This window comes from Choloepus didactylus, chromosome 15 (assembly GCF_015220235.1).
Source record: "Choloepus didactylus isolate mChoDid1 chromosome 15, mChoDid1.pri, whole genome shotgun sequence".
Classification (NCBI taxonomy): Eukaryota; Metazoa; Chordata; class Mammalia; order Pilosa; family Megalonychidae; genus Choloepus; species Choloepus didactylus.
In genome coordinates, this window is record NC_051321.1 from 685,834 (window position 1) to 703,630 (window position 17,797).

At 60.1% G+C, this 17,797-nt stretch overlaps 1 protein-coding gene across 1 annotated transcript in view; it reads right to left on the reverse strand.

Moving 5' to 3' along the window:
* Positions 1-17,797, reverse strand: part of INPP5A (inositol polyphosphate-5-phosphatase A) — a 203,136-nt gene that overhangs the window by 39,260 nt on the left and 146,079 nt on the right. Inside the window, 2 exon segments of the mRNA XM_037804264.1 lie at positions 9,351-9,470; positions 14,551-14,603. Of these exon segments, the coding sequence (XP_037660192.1) occupies positions 9,351-9,470; positions 14,551-14,603 (173 nt within the window).

A 17,797-nucleotide genomic window follows, 5' to 3' on the forward strand; every position in this document is an offset into this window, starting at 1 on the left:
GGATTCTTCGAGCTTAGAAGCAGCACAATGTAGCAAAGCCAAGTTTCAGGACATCAGGAGGGATCCGAGGCCCAGCTGGCTGTGCCAGGGACCCCAGCAGGTCCACAGGCAGCCTTGGTTCGCGCGATGATTCCCAAAGCCGCACGGCACTGCAGGGTGAAGGCGGCTCTGCTGCGGGGGTGGCGGGGCCTGGGGCTGCCCCTGCCGCCCGCGCTCACCCGGAAGGGCCCCTCCGCCTCCTGGCCCCACCACCCCTCCCACTCCCTCTTTAAGGAAAACCCAACCCAACCTCCAGGATGATTTCGCTGGTTGAACGGACAGCCGGAGGATTAAGGGTGAAAACTGTCTCATTTCCTGGGAAGAAATAATTAAAACATCAAAAGCAACTCTACACTTTATCTCGCTCATAATTTGCCAAGTTTTGCTTGTCAAAAACTGCAGAGGGTCTCACGGTCCTTAAAAAGAAACCAACATAGAAAATGACAAAACCCTTTGGATTAACAAACTAGAATTCAATTCTGTTTTCCCCTTTGCACACTCATGCCCCACTTGCATTGCACACTAAGGATGGTTTGAACCCTGAACATTTGGTTTCCAAAATCAGGCCAAATTTCAAAGCAATGTCACTTCTATGTATACACAATCTATGTATGTATGTGTGTAGGAGGGATGTGCACAAATGGGTGTGTACACATGGTTGTGCATACACAGGTGCATATACATATAAGGACATACACAAGTGCATACACGAGAGTGCATACATGGGTGTGTATATATGAGAGCACACAGCTGCATATACACAAGTGGGCATAGGAGGGCACACACATGGGTGAGTACACGTGGCTGCATATACACGGGTGTGTACACATGAATACACACACATGGGTGTGCACATACTAATGTGCATACATGTGTGTATACATGAGTGTGCACACAGCTACGTATACATGGGTGTGTGAATATGAAAGGCATACATGGCTATGTATACTGGAGTGTGCAATACAAGGGAGCACACACGGCTGTGTACACGAATGTGCACATATATGCATAGGAGTGTATATATGAGACATACACAGCTGTGTATACACAAGTGAATATACATGAGAGACATGTGGCTGCATACACCTGAGTGTGCATACATGGGTGTGTACATGAGTGTGCACACAGCTGCATATACATGAGTGTGTACATATGAGAGACATACATATGTATACCTGAGTGTGCATATGCTGGTGTGTGCACATGGGTGTGTACAGCAGTGTGCACACAGCTGCATATACATGAGTGTGTACATATGAGAGACATATATGACTGTGCAGACCTGAGTGTGCATATGCTGGTGTGTGCAGATGGGTGTGTACACCAGTGTGCACACAGCTGCATATACACAAGTGCGTATATACGCAAGACATATATGGCAGTGTAGACCTGAATGTGCACACACAGGTGTACGTGAGTGTGCACACATGGGCATATATACATGAGTGTGCACACAGCTGCGTATACAGGGGCACACAGATGAGAGGCATACATGGCTGTGTAGGTGAGTGTGCAATGCAGGTGTGCACATGCACACATCTATGCAGTCGATTTCTTTTGGAGCGTGGCTTTCTCTGTCCACTCAACCTGCAGAGACTCATCACAGAGAACCACAAGGACCCGCTTGTGAAGCCAGGAAGAGGGCTAAAATGTACTCGTGAACCTGGAACCATTTCTGGAGCCCAAGACCTGTGCATTGCATCTCGGCTCTAGAGAACTCAGCGTATCCTCAGATGAATGATGAAAACCCCGCTCGGGCTCTGCTCTCGGAAAAGGGACCCCTCATGCCGTTTCCAGCGACTGGTGAAGCTCAGAAGTGTTTGAAGCCACTGGAAGCCACAGTTCCCTGCACCAGGGGGTGGACAGGCAGTGGGGGCCGCAGGGAGCTGCCGAGGGTGGTGCGTGCCCGAGCCTGGAGGAGACCACCGGCCGTCACACCCACCAAGAGCTGGGGACCCTGCACTGAGCTCTGGGGTTCAAGCAAGATGAAAATGAGGTGCTTCCAGGAGATGCCAATGCTCAGGTGTAGCCCAATGGAACTCCATGCGCTCTCACGCTGTCACGTGCATGGATGAAGGTCAGGCACTTTCTGACGTGTTCATCAGTGTGCCGGTTTGAATCTGTTACGTATCCCAGAAAAGCCATGCTCTTTTAATCCAATTTTGTGGGGGCAGATGTTGTGGACAAGGCCTTTAGATTAGACTATTTTCATGGAGCTGTGACCCCACCCATTCAAGGTGGGTCTCGATTGGTTTCCTGGGGTCCTAAAGAGAGCCCAGGGAGAGAGAGCTCAGAGAAGCTGAGAGAGACATTTTGGAGAGAAGCTAAGATACGTAATCCAGAGTTTGCCCTGGAGAAGCTAAGTGAGAACCCACAGGCATTTAAGGAGAAGCCACTGGAATCAGAAGCTGAAAGCAATGCAACCTGGGAGCAAAGGACCAGCAGACGCCAGCCACGTGCCTTCCCAGCTGACAGAGGTGTTCCGGACACCATCAGCCTTTTCCCAGAAAAGGTATTTATCTCTTGATGCCTTAATTGGGACATTTTCATGGCCTTAGAACTGTAATTTGGTGAACTAATAAACCCCCATTGTAAAAGCCAATCCATTTCTGGTGCACTGCATTTCCGGCAGCTTTGCAAACACGAACAACCAGCACGAAGCGTCGGGCTGAACTGACTGCACTCGGTCTGGCGGCTGCAGCATCACTGGAGCGTGCGAGCAGAGGGCGGGGAGGACTCAGGGAGGAAGAGGGGGGGTGATTACACACTAGGAACCACGCCAAGGAAAAACCTTTTTTTTTTTTTAAATAAACTCTAACAAATAACAGACTTAACATTTGACTGGATAAATTTCCAACAGTTCTAGAATGCTCAGAGAGCAAGGAAAGCTGCTTCTTCAGGTCCTGCCACAGCCAGGTGTGCGAGTGTGTCCACCTGGGCACGCGAGTGTGTCCACAGCAGCCAACAGAAACGGCCGCAGGGCACTGACTCCCTGTCATCCATCCATCAGGAACCTGAACTTTATCTTATTTCTGTACCTGGACATCTTGATACAACAGCCCCAGCCGATTAATAACAGCGCACGCCTCCAGGGGTCACACAGCGAGGCGAGGGTGCGGCGCAGGCAATCCCCTGAGGGCCACCAGCTCCCGCCACAGCCCCGGCTCGGGCACTGGCTTTTAATTCCAAGAGTGCCACTCGGGCCAGGAGAACAGTCGTGTTTAAATTAATTACCTTGTCAGAGGCTATTATGATTAAAAAGTAGGCCCACATCAACACCAAGTGCTTAATTCAAAAAAAGGATTCCAAGAAGAGCTGTGAAATCCACTTTTTAGGCCTGGAGAGTGGCCCCTCTGTCTGACGGGTGCGTCCGTCACACTGACGAAGCCGTGCGGTTATGGGTCTCGCCCGGGCAGCAGTGCCGTCCCCTCGCGTCCACAGGGTCAGCGCATTCCAACAACACCACAGACTGAAGCGCTTGGCTGGAGACTTGCCAGCCCCCAAAGACGGCCACGGACACCGCCCAGATGTGCGCACGAGGAGGGTGTTGGCGCAGGGGCCGCGGGACCACGCTGCGGGAGGCACCGCGAGACGTCGTGGAGGCTGCCGTGCCTTCCTGGCTTCCTCGTTTCCAGCCCGATGGGTCTCCCCGGCGCTGGGGGTGGTTCTGAAAGCAACCCGGCCCCGCGCCTTCCAGTCCTGCTCAATTCCAACAGCCTGGAAGCATCCCCCTCTCTGCTTTTTTCTCCTTTAAACTGTGGAACCTAATGCTAAAATCTGTACGCACTGGCCTGGTGACAGCGCAGGACGACTAAAACCGCCCTGGACGTTTCACAGCTCCTACCGCTCCCTCGTCAGGCCGCCGGGGAGCCGCTGGCTGCAGAGGCAGTTAAGCTGCTTCAGAATCAACCGACCCCGCCGGTGGCGAGCCCGACCCCCCTGGTTCCCTCCCTCCTCAGCAAGGGCTCACCTAGGTTTCCACGACTGCACTGCCACGTCCCCCCCGCCCTCGGGGAGCCACAGCCCCAGGTCAGGGGTCACCCACCACGACCCTCAGGGAACAAGGGCCCCGCGGCCAGGCTCCGTGAGCACAGGCGCTCGGCACCACCCCGCGTCCCTGGAGCCACGCGACAGGTCCGCGTGGGGCTCGGCACCGCCGGCCGGGCCACCGAGACCTACGCTGCTCCCTGCGCCTCGGCTCCGGCGCCACCTGAGCCCCGTGTCCCCTCCTGCCTGGCCCCAGCCAAGCGGCCCCCCCAGGGGGACTCCGAGGCCCCCACACCCCCCACCCTTCAGGCACCCCCATGGCTTCCCAAGCACGCGGACTGCGGGAGGCCCTGGGGAGATGCAGGCTGAGACCGTGCGGCCCGCATGGGGGTCTCTGGGGAGCGGGAGCTGGGGCTGAGGAAAGCTCAAGTTCATTAGGATCAGTTACAAAAACCCGCCCTTCCCCGCAAGGCCTGCAGCTTCTTTTCCGGAAGGGCCTCTGCTTGTCCAAGGAGGCAGTGGCCAGCACTCGGGGAGCAGGGGTGGGATCGGGGTTTCTCCTGGCCTTGGCCTGGGGCTGCAGCCAGACAGCCCCCAGCCCTGCAGCGGCTCCGAGGCCAGTGGTGCATCTGACCTGGGCCTTGCAGCCACTAAGCACTGATTTCCGGCCGCTCAGAACCCACGCTCCCTTCTGGCAAGCGCCTCCCCCACCTGGGGGACTTGGTCAGATCCTGCTTCCGGTAGTTTCCATTTGTTTTTCCCACACGGAGCACCAGCCTGTCAAGCTCAGCTCAGACACCACCTTAAACCACGGACGCCCCCATAATGCTGAGCTCCCTGAGAACCCGCAGGAAAACAGCCGCTGCACTCGGGGGACACCGAGGGGGCCGCTGGGCCCGCAGGACCCACACGCACGCAGGGGCGTCCGGCCTCCTGCCTCCAGGGAGAGGACCCAGCAGAGCAGCCCTGTGCGCCCGGGGTCCGGGGCCTCTGTGACGGGTCTCAGCCAGCGAGGGGGCGCCCCTGGCAGCAGGAGAGGAGCCGGCCAGCGCTGCCCACGTTGGCGCAGAGGCTCCCAGGCAAGCCACGGGCCGAGCGAGCGGCAGGACGTTACGTCTTGCTCAGAAATGCTGCTTGGCGTTAGCGACGGTGCTCCCAAGCAGAGGAACGGAAGGTGCGCAGCGCACTGTCTACACAGGCAGGCACAGAAGTGGGGCGGGAGCAACTCCCCAAACTCAGGCTGGTGTTGCGGGGGGGGGGCACGGGCAGAGGGGCTGGACGGGCAGCCCGGGGCCCCAGTCGCATCTGAATGTTTTGCTTCTGAACAAAAGCAGCTCTGAGATCAACCCAGCAAGGTGCCAACGTCACAGGGCAACGGAGGGCACAGTTTTCAGGCAACAGCTTTCCGCCCTTTCCCGCGTGCTCGAACTGGCTTTTAGCAAAATAAAATAAAATGTGCATTTTGTCAGTCGCTAAGACACAAGGAGTGACAGGCTCATTCGGCCTGGATCGCGGCAGGTGTCCTGCCCAGGTGGGTCCCTGCTGGGGGCAGACGGGGGGCCTGGGGGGCCTTGGGGGGGGGCTCAGGGCGGGAGCTGGATGGGGGCGGGGACCCTCCCCGCAGAGACCATGCTGTGGGGATGGGCCCCGGAAGACGGACGACAGGCCACCCAGGCTCCGCCGGACGTGCTTGCAGTAGCGCAGACAGCGCGGTCCGTGCTCCAGGGACGTTGCCAGGCGGAGGCCCCGGGTGGCCGGGTCCCCGGAGGACGCTGCTTCCCGGGAGACGCGGGCTCTGCCCCTGCCCCGGGCAGCGGGTTCTGGGAAAGGGCTGCGGGGAGGGCCGAGGGCGGCCCTCGAGCGCGCGACAGCTGACGGATGGCCTCGCGCGCGCACAAAGGCGGCTGGGCGGCGTCCGCGCCCGCACCGCCTCTCCCTGGGAAACTAATTGCTCCCAATTGTCCCGGGTTCCATTATTTTCCTGGCGATCGTCTCTCCTGAATGCCCACAATGAGCATGGAACAACTCTTTTGACCGGACATAAAAGTTAAATGTCCCAATGTTGATCAAATTAACTCCAAAGTGGGACAACAGACTATATTTGTGAGAAAATAATGATGGGGACAAAGGCGGGCTTTGAGCCAAGATTTCACAGTTGTAATGTAAAAACGTTTCTGGTGAGCGAGGCCAGGCCACGTTTCCAAAGGGAGACAGAGGCGCACTGTCGCTTGGGGACAGAGACCCCCTCCTCGGCCTGAAGCTGTGGTCCTCGGACATCTCGGTGGCCAGTGCGGGCAGGAGGGGGCAGGGCCGAGGGCTCAGTTCCCTCAAAGGCTTCTCAAAAGCCCTACAGGGGTGGCTGCCGAGCACCCTGGTGCCGAGGGCAGCACTGGCCAGTGCAGGACACACCCCAACCCCAGGCCACGTGCGAGGGGATGGGAGGGCCGGGGGGCCTGGCACAGACACTCCGGACCTCTCCCATCCCAGGGCCACCACAGGCTTCCGGCCCCAGCGTCCGTGCCCCGCACGTTACAACAACGGAGGAGACGATGTCTGCCAGTGAAAAGCCACCTCGACCCGCTCACCAGCGTGCCCCGATGGCGCTGGGAAGCCTGTCTTCTGGCGTCTTGACTGCCCATTCCTCACAGGGAAAATGGCTCAAGGCAGCAGAGCGGGCAGCAGCTCCCACCATGGCTCCCAGGGGCCGGGCACAAGTGTGGGCACCGTGGGTGCCGCGTCCCCACCGAGTGGGCCTTGAGTGCCAGGACCCTGCCAAGCGGGCACCTGTGCTTCTGGGAGCTGCCCTCGCTGGCGCTGCTGGTGTGAAACACTTCCAAGGCACTTAGAGACTTTAGACAAAGAGCCTTCCTCTCCTTTCTCTCAGTGACCTTTTCACGTTGGAACTCGCCTGGACTCACAGCAAAGCTGCACGGAGGCAGCACCCTCGGCCACTGGCCTCACAGACGGGTCTGGGGGCCGCCACCCCCTTGCTCCCAGCCTGACAGCACAGGGCTCCACTTGGACGGACACGAGGGCCAGGGCAGCTGGCCTGCCCCTCCCGAGCCCGTTGCCCCCTCTGCCGGGCGCTGGCGGGACACCCACGGACAATGGGCAGCTGGTTCCCAACGCCGTGAATGGGACGCTGTTGGTGGCACCGTCCATTCAGAGAGCGGCAGGCATTGTCCTCCCCGTCAGCAGAGCAGAAAGGAGCCGGCCGGGGCTGCAGGGAGGTTAGCGGGCTGGATGAAAGGGCACCCATCATTCACGGCTGCGACAGGACCCCCCTCTGTGTGGGCAGCCATGGTCACGCAGCGGAGGTCCGGATCTGCGGCCGGCTGCTCTCGCCACAGGCAGATTCCTGGGAACACGGAGCGCGGAGGGAGCCCTCCTGGGGCAGCGCCAACGGCAGTTTGGGGCAGTGATGCATTTTAAGGCCACCAAACCAACTGCTACAGCTGGACAGACATGGCCGTCCTCCCGAGCCTGGGGTCCAGGGACCTTGGCCCCCCGCCTCCTCCCTGAGTTGGGACACGTTCTTCTCCAGGTGCTGGCCAGGGGCACTGCTCAGGGGCTCCCCGCACGGGCACGGCTGGCACAGCACCTGCCGCCTGACTGAGCCTCTCCCGTGTGGGACGGCTGTCATCGGCTCCGGGATCAGGCTCTCCCGGGCCCCCAGGCCCCACCCACACGGCTCCCGCAGAGCTGCACACCGGCCCCCGTTCACGCTCACTCTTCCCCAAGCAGGCCGCTGCACCCCGGCCTGCACCTGGGAGCTGCGGGGTGGGGGGGGGAGACAGGCCCAGGGGTGCACGGGAGCTGTGAGGAGCAGAGTGGGTCCGAGCCCCAAGAGGAGCCCAGGGGAATGTCCACGACGAGGCCACGGGCAGCGCCCACACCAGCCTGCTGGAGACGTGCAGGGAGGAAACGAGAAGCGGCCCTGCGCAGGCCGCAGAGGCTGGTGGGCAAGGGAGAGCCCGTCCCTGCCCCGGCTGCTCTAAACACACGCGGCCCCTCTCATGCACCCCGGGGACGAGGTAGCAACTTTGGGGTGTGGGGGTGTGGGGAGGCGCCACCCAGCAGCAAGGGAGGCAGAGCTGGAACCTCCAAGCCCAGGACAGACAGTTCAGGACAGACACCGACGGAGACGTCTGCAACCTTGCCCAACGCCCCTCACCACGGAAACAGACGGGCAGCCTGGGGGCGCAGCAGGCGAGGGGGACGCGTGGCTGCAGACGCAGGTGGTGTGTGTGCTCCCAGTTTGCAGAGGCAACACGGCTGCCGCTCGGTGCAGGGGCCTGAGGCATGGGGCAAATGGGGGGACGCCTGAGGCGCCTGGAAGCCTCCATCCCCGTGTGTCCGAGTGGAAACCGGGGCAGGAGCTCTTGGGGGGTCATCCCGCCTCCTCAGCCCCTAGCCCTGAGCTCACCCATGGGCGAGTGGCCTCAGCTAAGTTCTGACAAGCGGACATCAATTCAAACACGGTGGCCTGCAGGACACTCGGGTGCCAGGGCCACATGGGGCTCCTTCCACTAACGAACATCTCTGCAAACGCTGCTACGGGGACTGAGCAAGTCAGAAAGCATCTGTCACCTACTCATTTAGGAAGCTAAGTCAAGGCTGCAGCAGGGCGTGACACGGCACAGCTCGGCCCTCACGCGTGGCTCGCTCCCTGCACAGACGACAGGTCCAATGGGGGGTCGGAGGAGAGGGCCGGTGGCAGCCCCCTGGCAGCTGTTCTGTGAGACCCCATGTGACTGCAGGAGCCCCTCAGGACACCAGGCAGAGTCTTCCTGGGGTGGGTGTGCCCCTTGCTCAGCAACCCCCCACCATTGCCCTCAGCCCTCTGAGGGTCTGAGAAGAGCCGGCAATGCCTGGTGCTGCTGCTGGGCAGGGGCCCTGAGCAGCCTCTCGGGGGGCTGCTTGCCCTTCGCTGCCCCAGCTGCCCGAGCCGGCACTCCTGAGCCTCCGAGTCCAGGCCCCGTCGTACAGGCCCAGTGGCCCCATCTCTGCCCCATACCCAGGCGGGGAGGGCAGCAGAGGGGGTGGGGGGTAGAGAGGTCAAGGGGGAGGGGCAGGGGAGGGGGCGGGGGAGGGGCACCCAGCCGGGAGCCAAGTGGGGGACGCCACCCTCGTCCCTCACAAAGCCCGCCCGGCCCACCCCTGCCCGCTGGAGGAGGTGGGTCTGGCACCCCCCAACGCCGAGCCGAGCAGGGGATGTGCTGCACGGGCCCCACCACGCAGCCCCGGGTCCCCTTCCCCAGCACCAGCACCAGGGCACCGTGGGAGGGTGGCGCCGGGCCCCTGCCCGCCGGCTGGGTGCGCACCTGTGCAGCACGTAGTCCAGGGCCCGGTGGCGGACACCCGAGTACACGGAGGGGCTGCTTTCCCACGCGACGAGGTTGGAGGCGTCGTGGAAAAGATGGATGTTCACCAGGTCGAAGGCGCTGCGGCAAGAAGAGAAAAGGACACGGTGAGATGGGGCAGGGGTCACCCGTCACCCGCCGAGCACCTCCCCACGCTCCTGTGCTTGCTGCAGGGTCGGCAAAGGTGGGGGGTGGCCCGCGGGCACCCCGACACTCGGCAGGGCCGGCCAGGCTCGGGGTCCTGCCTCCCCAACAGCCTCAGAGGGCAGCGTGGCCTCAGCCGAGGTCCCTGCGCTGCTCGGCCACCGGCCTGGGACGCCCCCTTCCAGGTGCCCAGGGCAGGACGAACCCTCAGGTCGGGGACGCTCTCGGGGCCAGGCGAGGGGGAGCAGCCTCCCCTGAGGGAACGCAGGACCCCGGCGCCAGGAGGAGCAGGCCCGCTCTCTGCCAGCTCCCTCGACAGACGGCGGTGCTGTGGCCCCTGAGCTCCCCGCGCCTACGGCGGCCCCTCTTGAGGGCCCTGCCATGGGGGGCACAGCGGTGAGTGAGAGGAGAGAACCCCTGCATTTCACTTCCAAAGGCAGCCTCTGGCTCCCAGAGGGAGGGCGAGATGGGGACCCCAGTGGGCTGCACACGTGGAATGGGCTTCTCTGGGGTCCCCAGCCTCCCCCCCGTGTGCCCACTCGTGTCCAGCCCCCATTCTACAGCCACCCCGACTTCTGCCCTGCGGGCAGCGCTGCCCTGACTGGACCCACCATCCCGCCCACAGCGCCCTGCAGCCCTGCCCTCCTCCCACCGCAGGGGCACGGCGGCCACACCCGAGCAGGGCCCTCCCACCCGGTCCCAGGGTTGGTCTGGTGACGGAGGGCACGGCAGGGTGACAGGCCGCCCCCCAGGGTCAGCTCTTAGGTCGGAGGCCCCCCACCAGGACCCCTGCTCTGGGAAGCCGGGTCACAGCGGCCCGTGGCCAGGGCATGTGCACACCCGAGAGCTGGTGGCCTCAGAGGACGCGGCCCCGGGACGGCCCCGGGTGGGAAGCCAGCTTGGCCTCTCTGACCGGTGCCCCTGGGCACGCGAGCAGGTGCACGTCTGCCTGCAGAGGCCGCCCAGCGCGGGCAGTTTGTTGCGCAGCCATGGATGGACAGCTCATGCCCCAAAGCTCTGCAAACTCTGAGGAAACAGAAACCCAGCTCTACAGCGAAAACGCTGGTCCCCTTTCGGTGGTCTTCTGTTTCTGTCCACGCGCCTAGAAGAGACTCGCCACAGCCCAACTCTGGCGTCAGCTGCATCTGAGGGGCACGGTGGGGAGAGGGGAGGGCCCGGCTCTGGGAGCCACGGGCAGGGCCAGTGCTTTCTCCAGCCCGGGTTATGACGGGAAGGGCCTCCCCTCGTTCGGGGTCTCTGGCGCCCCCGCCCTGCTCTCCCCAGAGGAAAAGCAAACCAAAAGGTCCTGCAGGCACCGCCAAGAGCCCTGGGCAGCTTCTGAGGGGCAAGGCCAGCCGCACAGCCAGAGGACGCCTGTGCCTGGGGGGTCACCTCCTGGCCTCAAGGGCCCACCCTGTCCGCCAGTTCACCCCTCTTGGCCAGGGGACCTGCTCACAGCTCTCTTCCCCAAGCATCCCTTTCAGCAAGGCTCTGTCCTCTGCAGGCCCCTGCCCCCAGCCATCATTCACTGTAAACCCTGTGGGGTGTCTGGAACCCAGCTTGGAGAGGAAGCCTAGTGACCACGGGCCTGGGGACACTGGGGACAGGCCTCACCCCAGGGGCTGGCAGTCTGCTCAGGAGCCAGAAACCCAGGCCTGGCCCTGCTCCCACATACACGGGTCCCTGGGCTCCCAGACACGCCAGCCCGCCCTGGGGTCAGCCACTGGCCTCATCCATGCAGCGGCCCCTGGGGCACGGCTCTGCAGACCACCCTGCACGTCCAGCTGCAGTCACCCCCCCCCCAGCCCACCCCACACCCCGGGCCACACACAGGCCCCCAGGCCCCTCTCCCCCAAGCACTCCACCTTCAGGGCAGGAACTGAGAAGACTAATCCGGCCAGTACGCAGCCCCTGGGGGTCTCCCCACTTCCCCCAGCCGCCTGCTCCTGCCCTCCTCCGCCCGGCCTGCAGGGGTGGCTGGGAGCCATGAGGGGCTGCCCCCCTCCCTCGCCTGGCCAGCCCGCCCGGGACCACAGGCACCTCCGGCACCCCCACCGCACACCTCGCCCCTGCCTGGGGGCTGGGTGGTGCCCCGAGGGTCCTGCCAGGAGCAGGCCTTGCCATGTGCCTCTCACAGACCAAGTGCCAGGCAGAGATCTGCTGAATCACAGGGGAGAGCGGGAGGCAGGAGCCTGGGTGTGCAGGGGGGCCACGTGGAGGGGAAGGGGTGGGGGGAGCCACGCTGTTTAAGCTTCCCTAGGAACACCATGCAGCGGGTTGGCTTGAACAACAGGTTTATTGGTTCATGATTCTGTGGCGAGCAAAGTCCAAAATCGAGGCCTCAACGAGGCAATGCTATCTCCAGAAGGCTGGCGTTCCGGGGCTGGCTGCCGGAGACCCCTGCTCCTTGGTTTTTCCATCACATGGCCATGCCCATGGTGGCATCTTCTTTCTCTTCTGGGTGCTGCTGACTTCGAGCTTCTGGCTGCGCCTCTGCTGGTCTCGCCCTCTGGGACCTTCTCCACGAGGCCTTCAGTAATAGGACTGAGACCCGGCCTGACGCAGCTGGGCCACACCTTACCTGAGTCACCGCATCAGAGCTCTGTCTCCAAGAATTCACACCCATGGGAACAGACTACGTTTAAGATCATGTTTCTGGGACACTCCAAACTGCCACAATCCACCCTCTGGACTCCAAAAAGGTGTGTTCTTCCCACATGCAGAACACACTCATCCCATCACAAGATCCCAGAAGCTCTAGGCCACGTTGGAACAACACTACATCCAAACGCCATCAAGACCAGTTGCGGGTGTGGTCCATCCCAGGGGAAAATTCCATCTCCATCTGTGGACCTGTGAAACCTAGAGAACAAGTTACCTGCTTCCGATATACAATGGAGGGAATCCCATTCCAGAAGGGAAACCTGGAGAGACAACAGGGGACATGCGTCCCAAACAACTCCGGAACCCAGCAGGGCAAACCCTGTTAGTTCCAAGTTCTGAGTCACTTTGGGATCAATGGTTTGGTCCTCCAGGCCTGACGGAGCAGCACCCCCACCTCCAAGGGCTTGGGCAGTGGCCCCGCTCTCCACAAACACGGGGTGACAGCTGGGCTCTGCAAACACCAGGCCCAGGCCCCCCCTCAGCACACCGGGTGGCAGCTCTCTCCCTGAAAATCGGGGGCCACCCTCCACACACATGGGCGGGCCCCCCTCTTGGCTCGAGGCGATGTCTTCGGTCCAGACCTCGGCTTCCAGGTTTCTACTGCTGAAGTCGTTCTTCCTTCAGTTTGTCCCTTCTCTGTGCCTGTCACTCAGGCTGGCAGTGTTTCTGCTCACACAGACTGCAAAATCCGTGTCGACTTGGCCTGAGTTTAAGCGGGTCTAAGCCATCAGACAATAAACCTTCCACAGATCCCCCCGGATGGCTGCATCTCTAGCCCTCCCTCCACTAAAGCCGGCCGGGCCCGCGGGCAGCCAGGCCCTCCCCAGTGAAGGGCTGCTCAGCTAAGCCCTCTGGGGACCCATGTCCGGAAGCTCAGGGAGCTCCTGACAGCCCTGCTCCTGCCTGAGTCTGAGGGCACGCTGTCTGGACACGCTGAGTTTCCCAAATCATCAACTTTTGGTTCCTTGTGTTCAACGGCTCACTCCTCAGCTAATCTCTTTCCTCTCTCGCGTTTCCGTAAGCTGCAAGGAGAAGCCAGGCTGCCCCTTCCACACTTAGCTCGGAAATCTCAGCCAGATATCCGAGGGCATCGCTTCCAAGTTCTGCCTTCCATCCGAGTTCTCTGCCGCTTTCAGACAAGATCACCTTCCTCCAGTCTCCAACAATGCAGCGCCCGCTCCTGCCCACGGCGCCCAGAAGCACCGCTGACGACCGTGTCCCACCAACATTCTGCGCATGACGAGTCGTGTGTTCTCTGAGGCAATACAAACGTTCTCTTCAGCTCCTGCTCATTTTTGAGCCCTCACAATTCTTCCGGTCACTTCCCATTCTGAATTCCAAAGCCATTTCCATGTTTTTTGGTATCTGTAATAGCAACACTCTGCTTTCCGGCACCAAAACTGTTTGTTTCTCAGTTGCTAAAACGAATACCATGCAGTAGGTCGGCTTAAACCAACCCACTTGTCGGTTCACGGTTCTGAGGCTAGGAGAAGCTCAAAGTGAAGGTGTCATCAAGGCGATGCGTTCTCCCAGAAGGTGGTGGCGTTCCGGGCTGGCTGCCGACAGGGCTTGGTCCCCTAGGACCTTCCCCTGCGGCTCTCCTCTCAGGCCCCGAGGAAGAGGAGTAAGACCCTCCCTGCCTCAGCCAGTCTCACCCAAACTGAAAACAACACCCCACAGGGCCCCACGCTCCACGGGTCATGCCCGCGGGAATGGAGCAAGGTTTTCTGGGGTACCTAACGCCCAGCCCCCACACAGATGAGGGGGCTGCATGAGGGGAGTTCCATGGGGGGTGCTCTGTGCACTGGGGGGCGGGGATTGGAGCCTAATGGGGGGAGCTCTGTGGACGGGGTGGGGGCACTTCTGGCCTCCAGCCGCCCGGACTCCCCACCTGGTACTTCCCAGCCTGAACTCACGCCCACGTGCAGGCCAAGGTGGGCCTCCATCCCCAGCAGCGGGGGGGGGACGGAGTGGGAGACACACCACTCTAAGGCGCACCCGCAAGTGGACATAACGTGCTTCTGAAGGCTTCTGGTCAGGGCAGGAAGGCGGGCACCCGTGCTGCTCCCGGACCTGCACTCGAACCCCGGGAAAGCATGGAACCACCTTCCGCCGTCTAACCACCGCAGCAGGATCTGGTGAGAGGAGCAGCCCAGAAGCAACCTCACGAGCCGGCTCCCCTGGCACAGCGAGCGCTCGGGGAGGGGGCGAGGAGGCACCACCAGCAGATGGGCAGGGCTCAGGGCGGGCAGCGCCCTCCAGTCAGGATGGGCAGAGCTTTGACACTTGCAACACCCGCTTGTAAAAATGCCAGAAAGGGAGCCGAGACGCAGCCCCGGGCAGCGGAACGTACCAGTCAGCAATGCACCATCTTGTCCGAATGAAGCCTTTTCTCGACCATTTGCACTGAAAAAGAAACGGTGACACAGGTAAGCCACCTTAGAAGAGGCAAGAGCGTGACATGTGAAACTAACACACAACCAGGGGCACACATGCTTCTTCACACAGGAAGAAAAGGTTTTCATCTGTCAGCGTTTCAGGTTCTGTGCAGGGCTGCACGGCTGGAGCTGCACCCGGACTTCTCGGAGGCTGCCTGGGCTCGGCTCGGGGAGGAAGGGACACAAAGAAACCGACGCCCGCTCTCTGGTAAGGCCCTCGCTGGCCTCCGCCCGAGGGACCGCCTGGGAGCTGCTCTGCCAGGCCACGGCAGTTTTGCACGTGCTTCTGGAAGGAAACAAGGAGGCTCTGGCAAAACCACAAGAAGACAAGCAGTGGCCGTTTCCACGAAGGCATTCTAGACGGCCGGGCGTGTCCGTGCAGGTCGGATGCTGAAAGGAACTGTGCGTGGCAAGCCACTGGTGGCCCCAGGGACTGAACCACGACCCCCGACCACAATGGGCCGTTCACACCGAGGGCACGCTCGGGCGCTCCCACGGCCGGCCCACACACTCCGTCCTCAAACCCTCACCCGCCTTCTCCCTTCAGCGCAGCTGTCAGCTCCCACCAGGCACCCGGGAAGAGAGCAACCCCAGAGACCCTTCCCCTACTCCACCACCCCAAAGTGGCAGCCCCCTTACCCACTCCACTGGTCACCTGCAGGGGAGGGCCTGAGCCCCCCATGGCCAGACCCCCTGGGCCACCCCGTCTCACCTCCCCCCGGCCTCCTGGTGAACTCGGTACTGACGACCCTGGACCACCCTGGCCGGCACGTCTACCCCTCCCACCCCCCACCTGAAGGAAGCAGCAGCCTCGGCGTCCAGGGGCCACACACCCTCCTGCTGCAGCACAGACCAAATGGAGACGGAGAGCCCAGGAGGGGGGCTGCGATGACTTGGCTCCCAGCCTGGGGTCACGGGCACAGAGCAGAGGCGGCCAGGGCCGAGCTGGGCAGATGCCCCACCTCAGGAGATGGAGATGACTGCAACCCCAGGGACGAGCGTGACCCCAGCCCAGCGAGCCCAAGGTGGCCAGCCTGCACAGGACAGAGGGCTGGGCAGACCCAGGAAGTGGCAACAGGACAAACACTCGGCAGAGAACTGATCATCACACGTGACTGAGGAAACCCCCACCAGGGGGAGAACTGCCCAGGGGGAGAAGCTGCAGCAGGGCCTGAGCTCACACTTCAGGGTGGAGACCCCTGACACACGGGCACAGCGTGGACAGCACGGCGTAAGCAGGCCCAGAATACACACTGCTTCAGACCCCCCACCAACTTCTGAAAACAAGTCCTGAAAGCTTCCCAAAAACTGCAGCCCAGAACACAGCTCAAGAATAGTTACAGGAATACAAAAATTACCAGCAAACAGCAAAGTAAATTCAGTATCTGGCAGTCAAAGAAAACTACCAGGCATTCAAAGAAGCAAGAAGATACAAAGCCTTGCAAGGAAGAAAACAATTGTGCTGGTTTGGATGTATTATGTCTCCCCAGTAGCCATGTTCTTCAATGCAATCTTGTGGGGGCAGATTTATTAGTCTTTGGATTAGGGTAGAACCTTTTTGATTGAGTGTTTCCGTGGAGATGTGACTCACCCAATTGTGGGTGATACTTTGATTCGATTATTTCCATGAAGCTGTGTCCCCACCCACTCAGGGTGGTCTTGATTGGTTCCTTGGAGTACTCAAGAGAGAAGCCAAGGGCCGACACAGAACCAGATGCTTGCTGACACTTAGAGAAGCTTGGAGATATGGACAGAAGGATGTCTGGAGATGCTGAGCTAAGAGATGAAGGCCAGAGTCTGCCCCAGAGAAGCTAAGAGAGGACCCCCAGATGCTTAGAGAGAATCACCCTGGGAGAACAACAAGGATGCACAGGAGCTGAGAGAGAGAAGCTAAGAGAGACAGAAGCCCAGAGACATTCTGGAGAAAACCATTTTGAAACCAGAACCTGGGATCAAAGGACCAGCAGATGCCAGCCACATGCCTTCCCAGCTGACAGAGGTGTTCTGGACTCCATCGGCCTTCCTTCAGTGAAGGTATCCTCTTGTTGATGCCTTAGTTTGGACACTTTTATGGCCTTAGAACTGTAAATCTGAAACCTAATAAATCCCATTTATAAAAGTCAATCCATTTTTGGCATTTTGCATAATGGCAGCTCTAGCAAACTGGAACACCAACCAATCAAAACTAACCCAGAACCGACACAAATGTTAGTGTGAGCAGACAAGGACATTGAGAATTAGGATAACTGCATTCCAAACAGTTAAGAAGAAACATGGAATATACCAAATAGACAAAAATATAACTTCTGGAAAGCAAAACAATATTGTGTGAGATGAAAAACACACTGACAGGATTAGCAGATTAGACAATGCAAAAGAAAAGATTAATGAGCTTGAATGAACAATAAAAATTATACGAAGTAAAACACAGAAAAAAGGAAAAAAAGAAAAAGAGTAGCGTGCTAGTCAACTGTGGAACAACTTCAAGTGGATCCAAATACTTGTAACTAGTGTCTGAAGGGGCGGGAGTTGAGGTGACAGGAAATGCATTTGAAAAATTATGGTGAAGTATTCCCAGATTTAACAAATACTGTATATCTGCAGATCAAAAAAGCTCAATAAATCCTCAACAAAAGAACATGAATAAAACCACACCCAGAGGAGTTATCAACAACACGGAGACATAAACAGCTACAGAAAACCTTTCCCAGAGGTTCGGCACAAAAAAAGGACAATTCTTACTTGTTCAGACTCCGGAGAAAGGTATAGACTGGAGAAGGGTCCCACAAACGCTGACTCGAAGAAAGAGAAGAATATCAGGTAGGAAACCTGCATCCCGGACTGGGCGGTCCTCTCCCCGCCCCCTCACCCGGTCGACACAGCTCGGTCCCGAGGCAGCAGCTGGGACCCCTCTCACCTCCCACCAGGGCCCAGACTATAAAGTCTCCCACAGCCTGAGACGGACCCCACCCATACCCAGGCACAGACACCCAAGCCCACAGGGACCCCCGGCAGGGCTCAGGCCACGGGGAGGGCAGAGTACAGAAGGCACAAGGAGGCATTTCCAAAATGGAGGGTCAGGGAGGGAGCTGCAAAATCTTCCCTGCAAGGAGCAAGCCCCCAGGCAGAAACAGCCCATATCCACTGCCTGGGGGCCCAGTG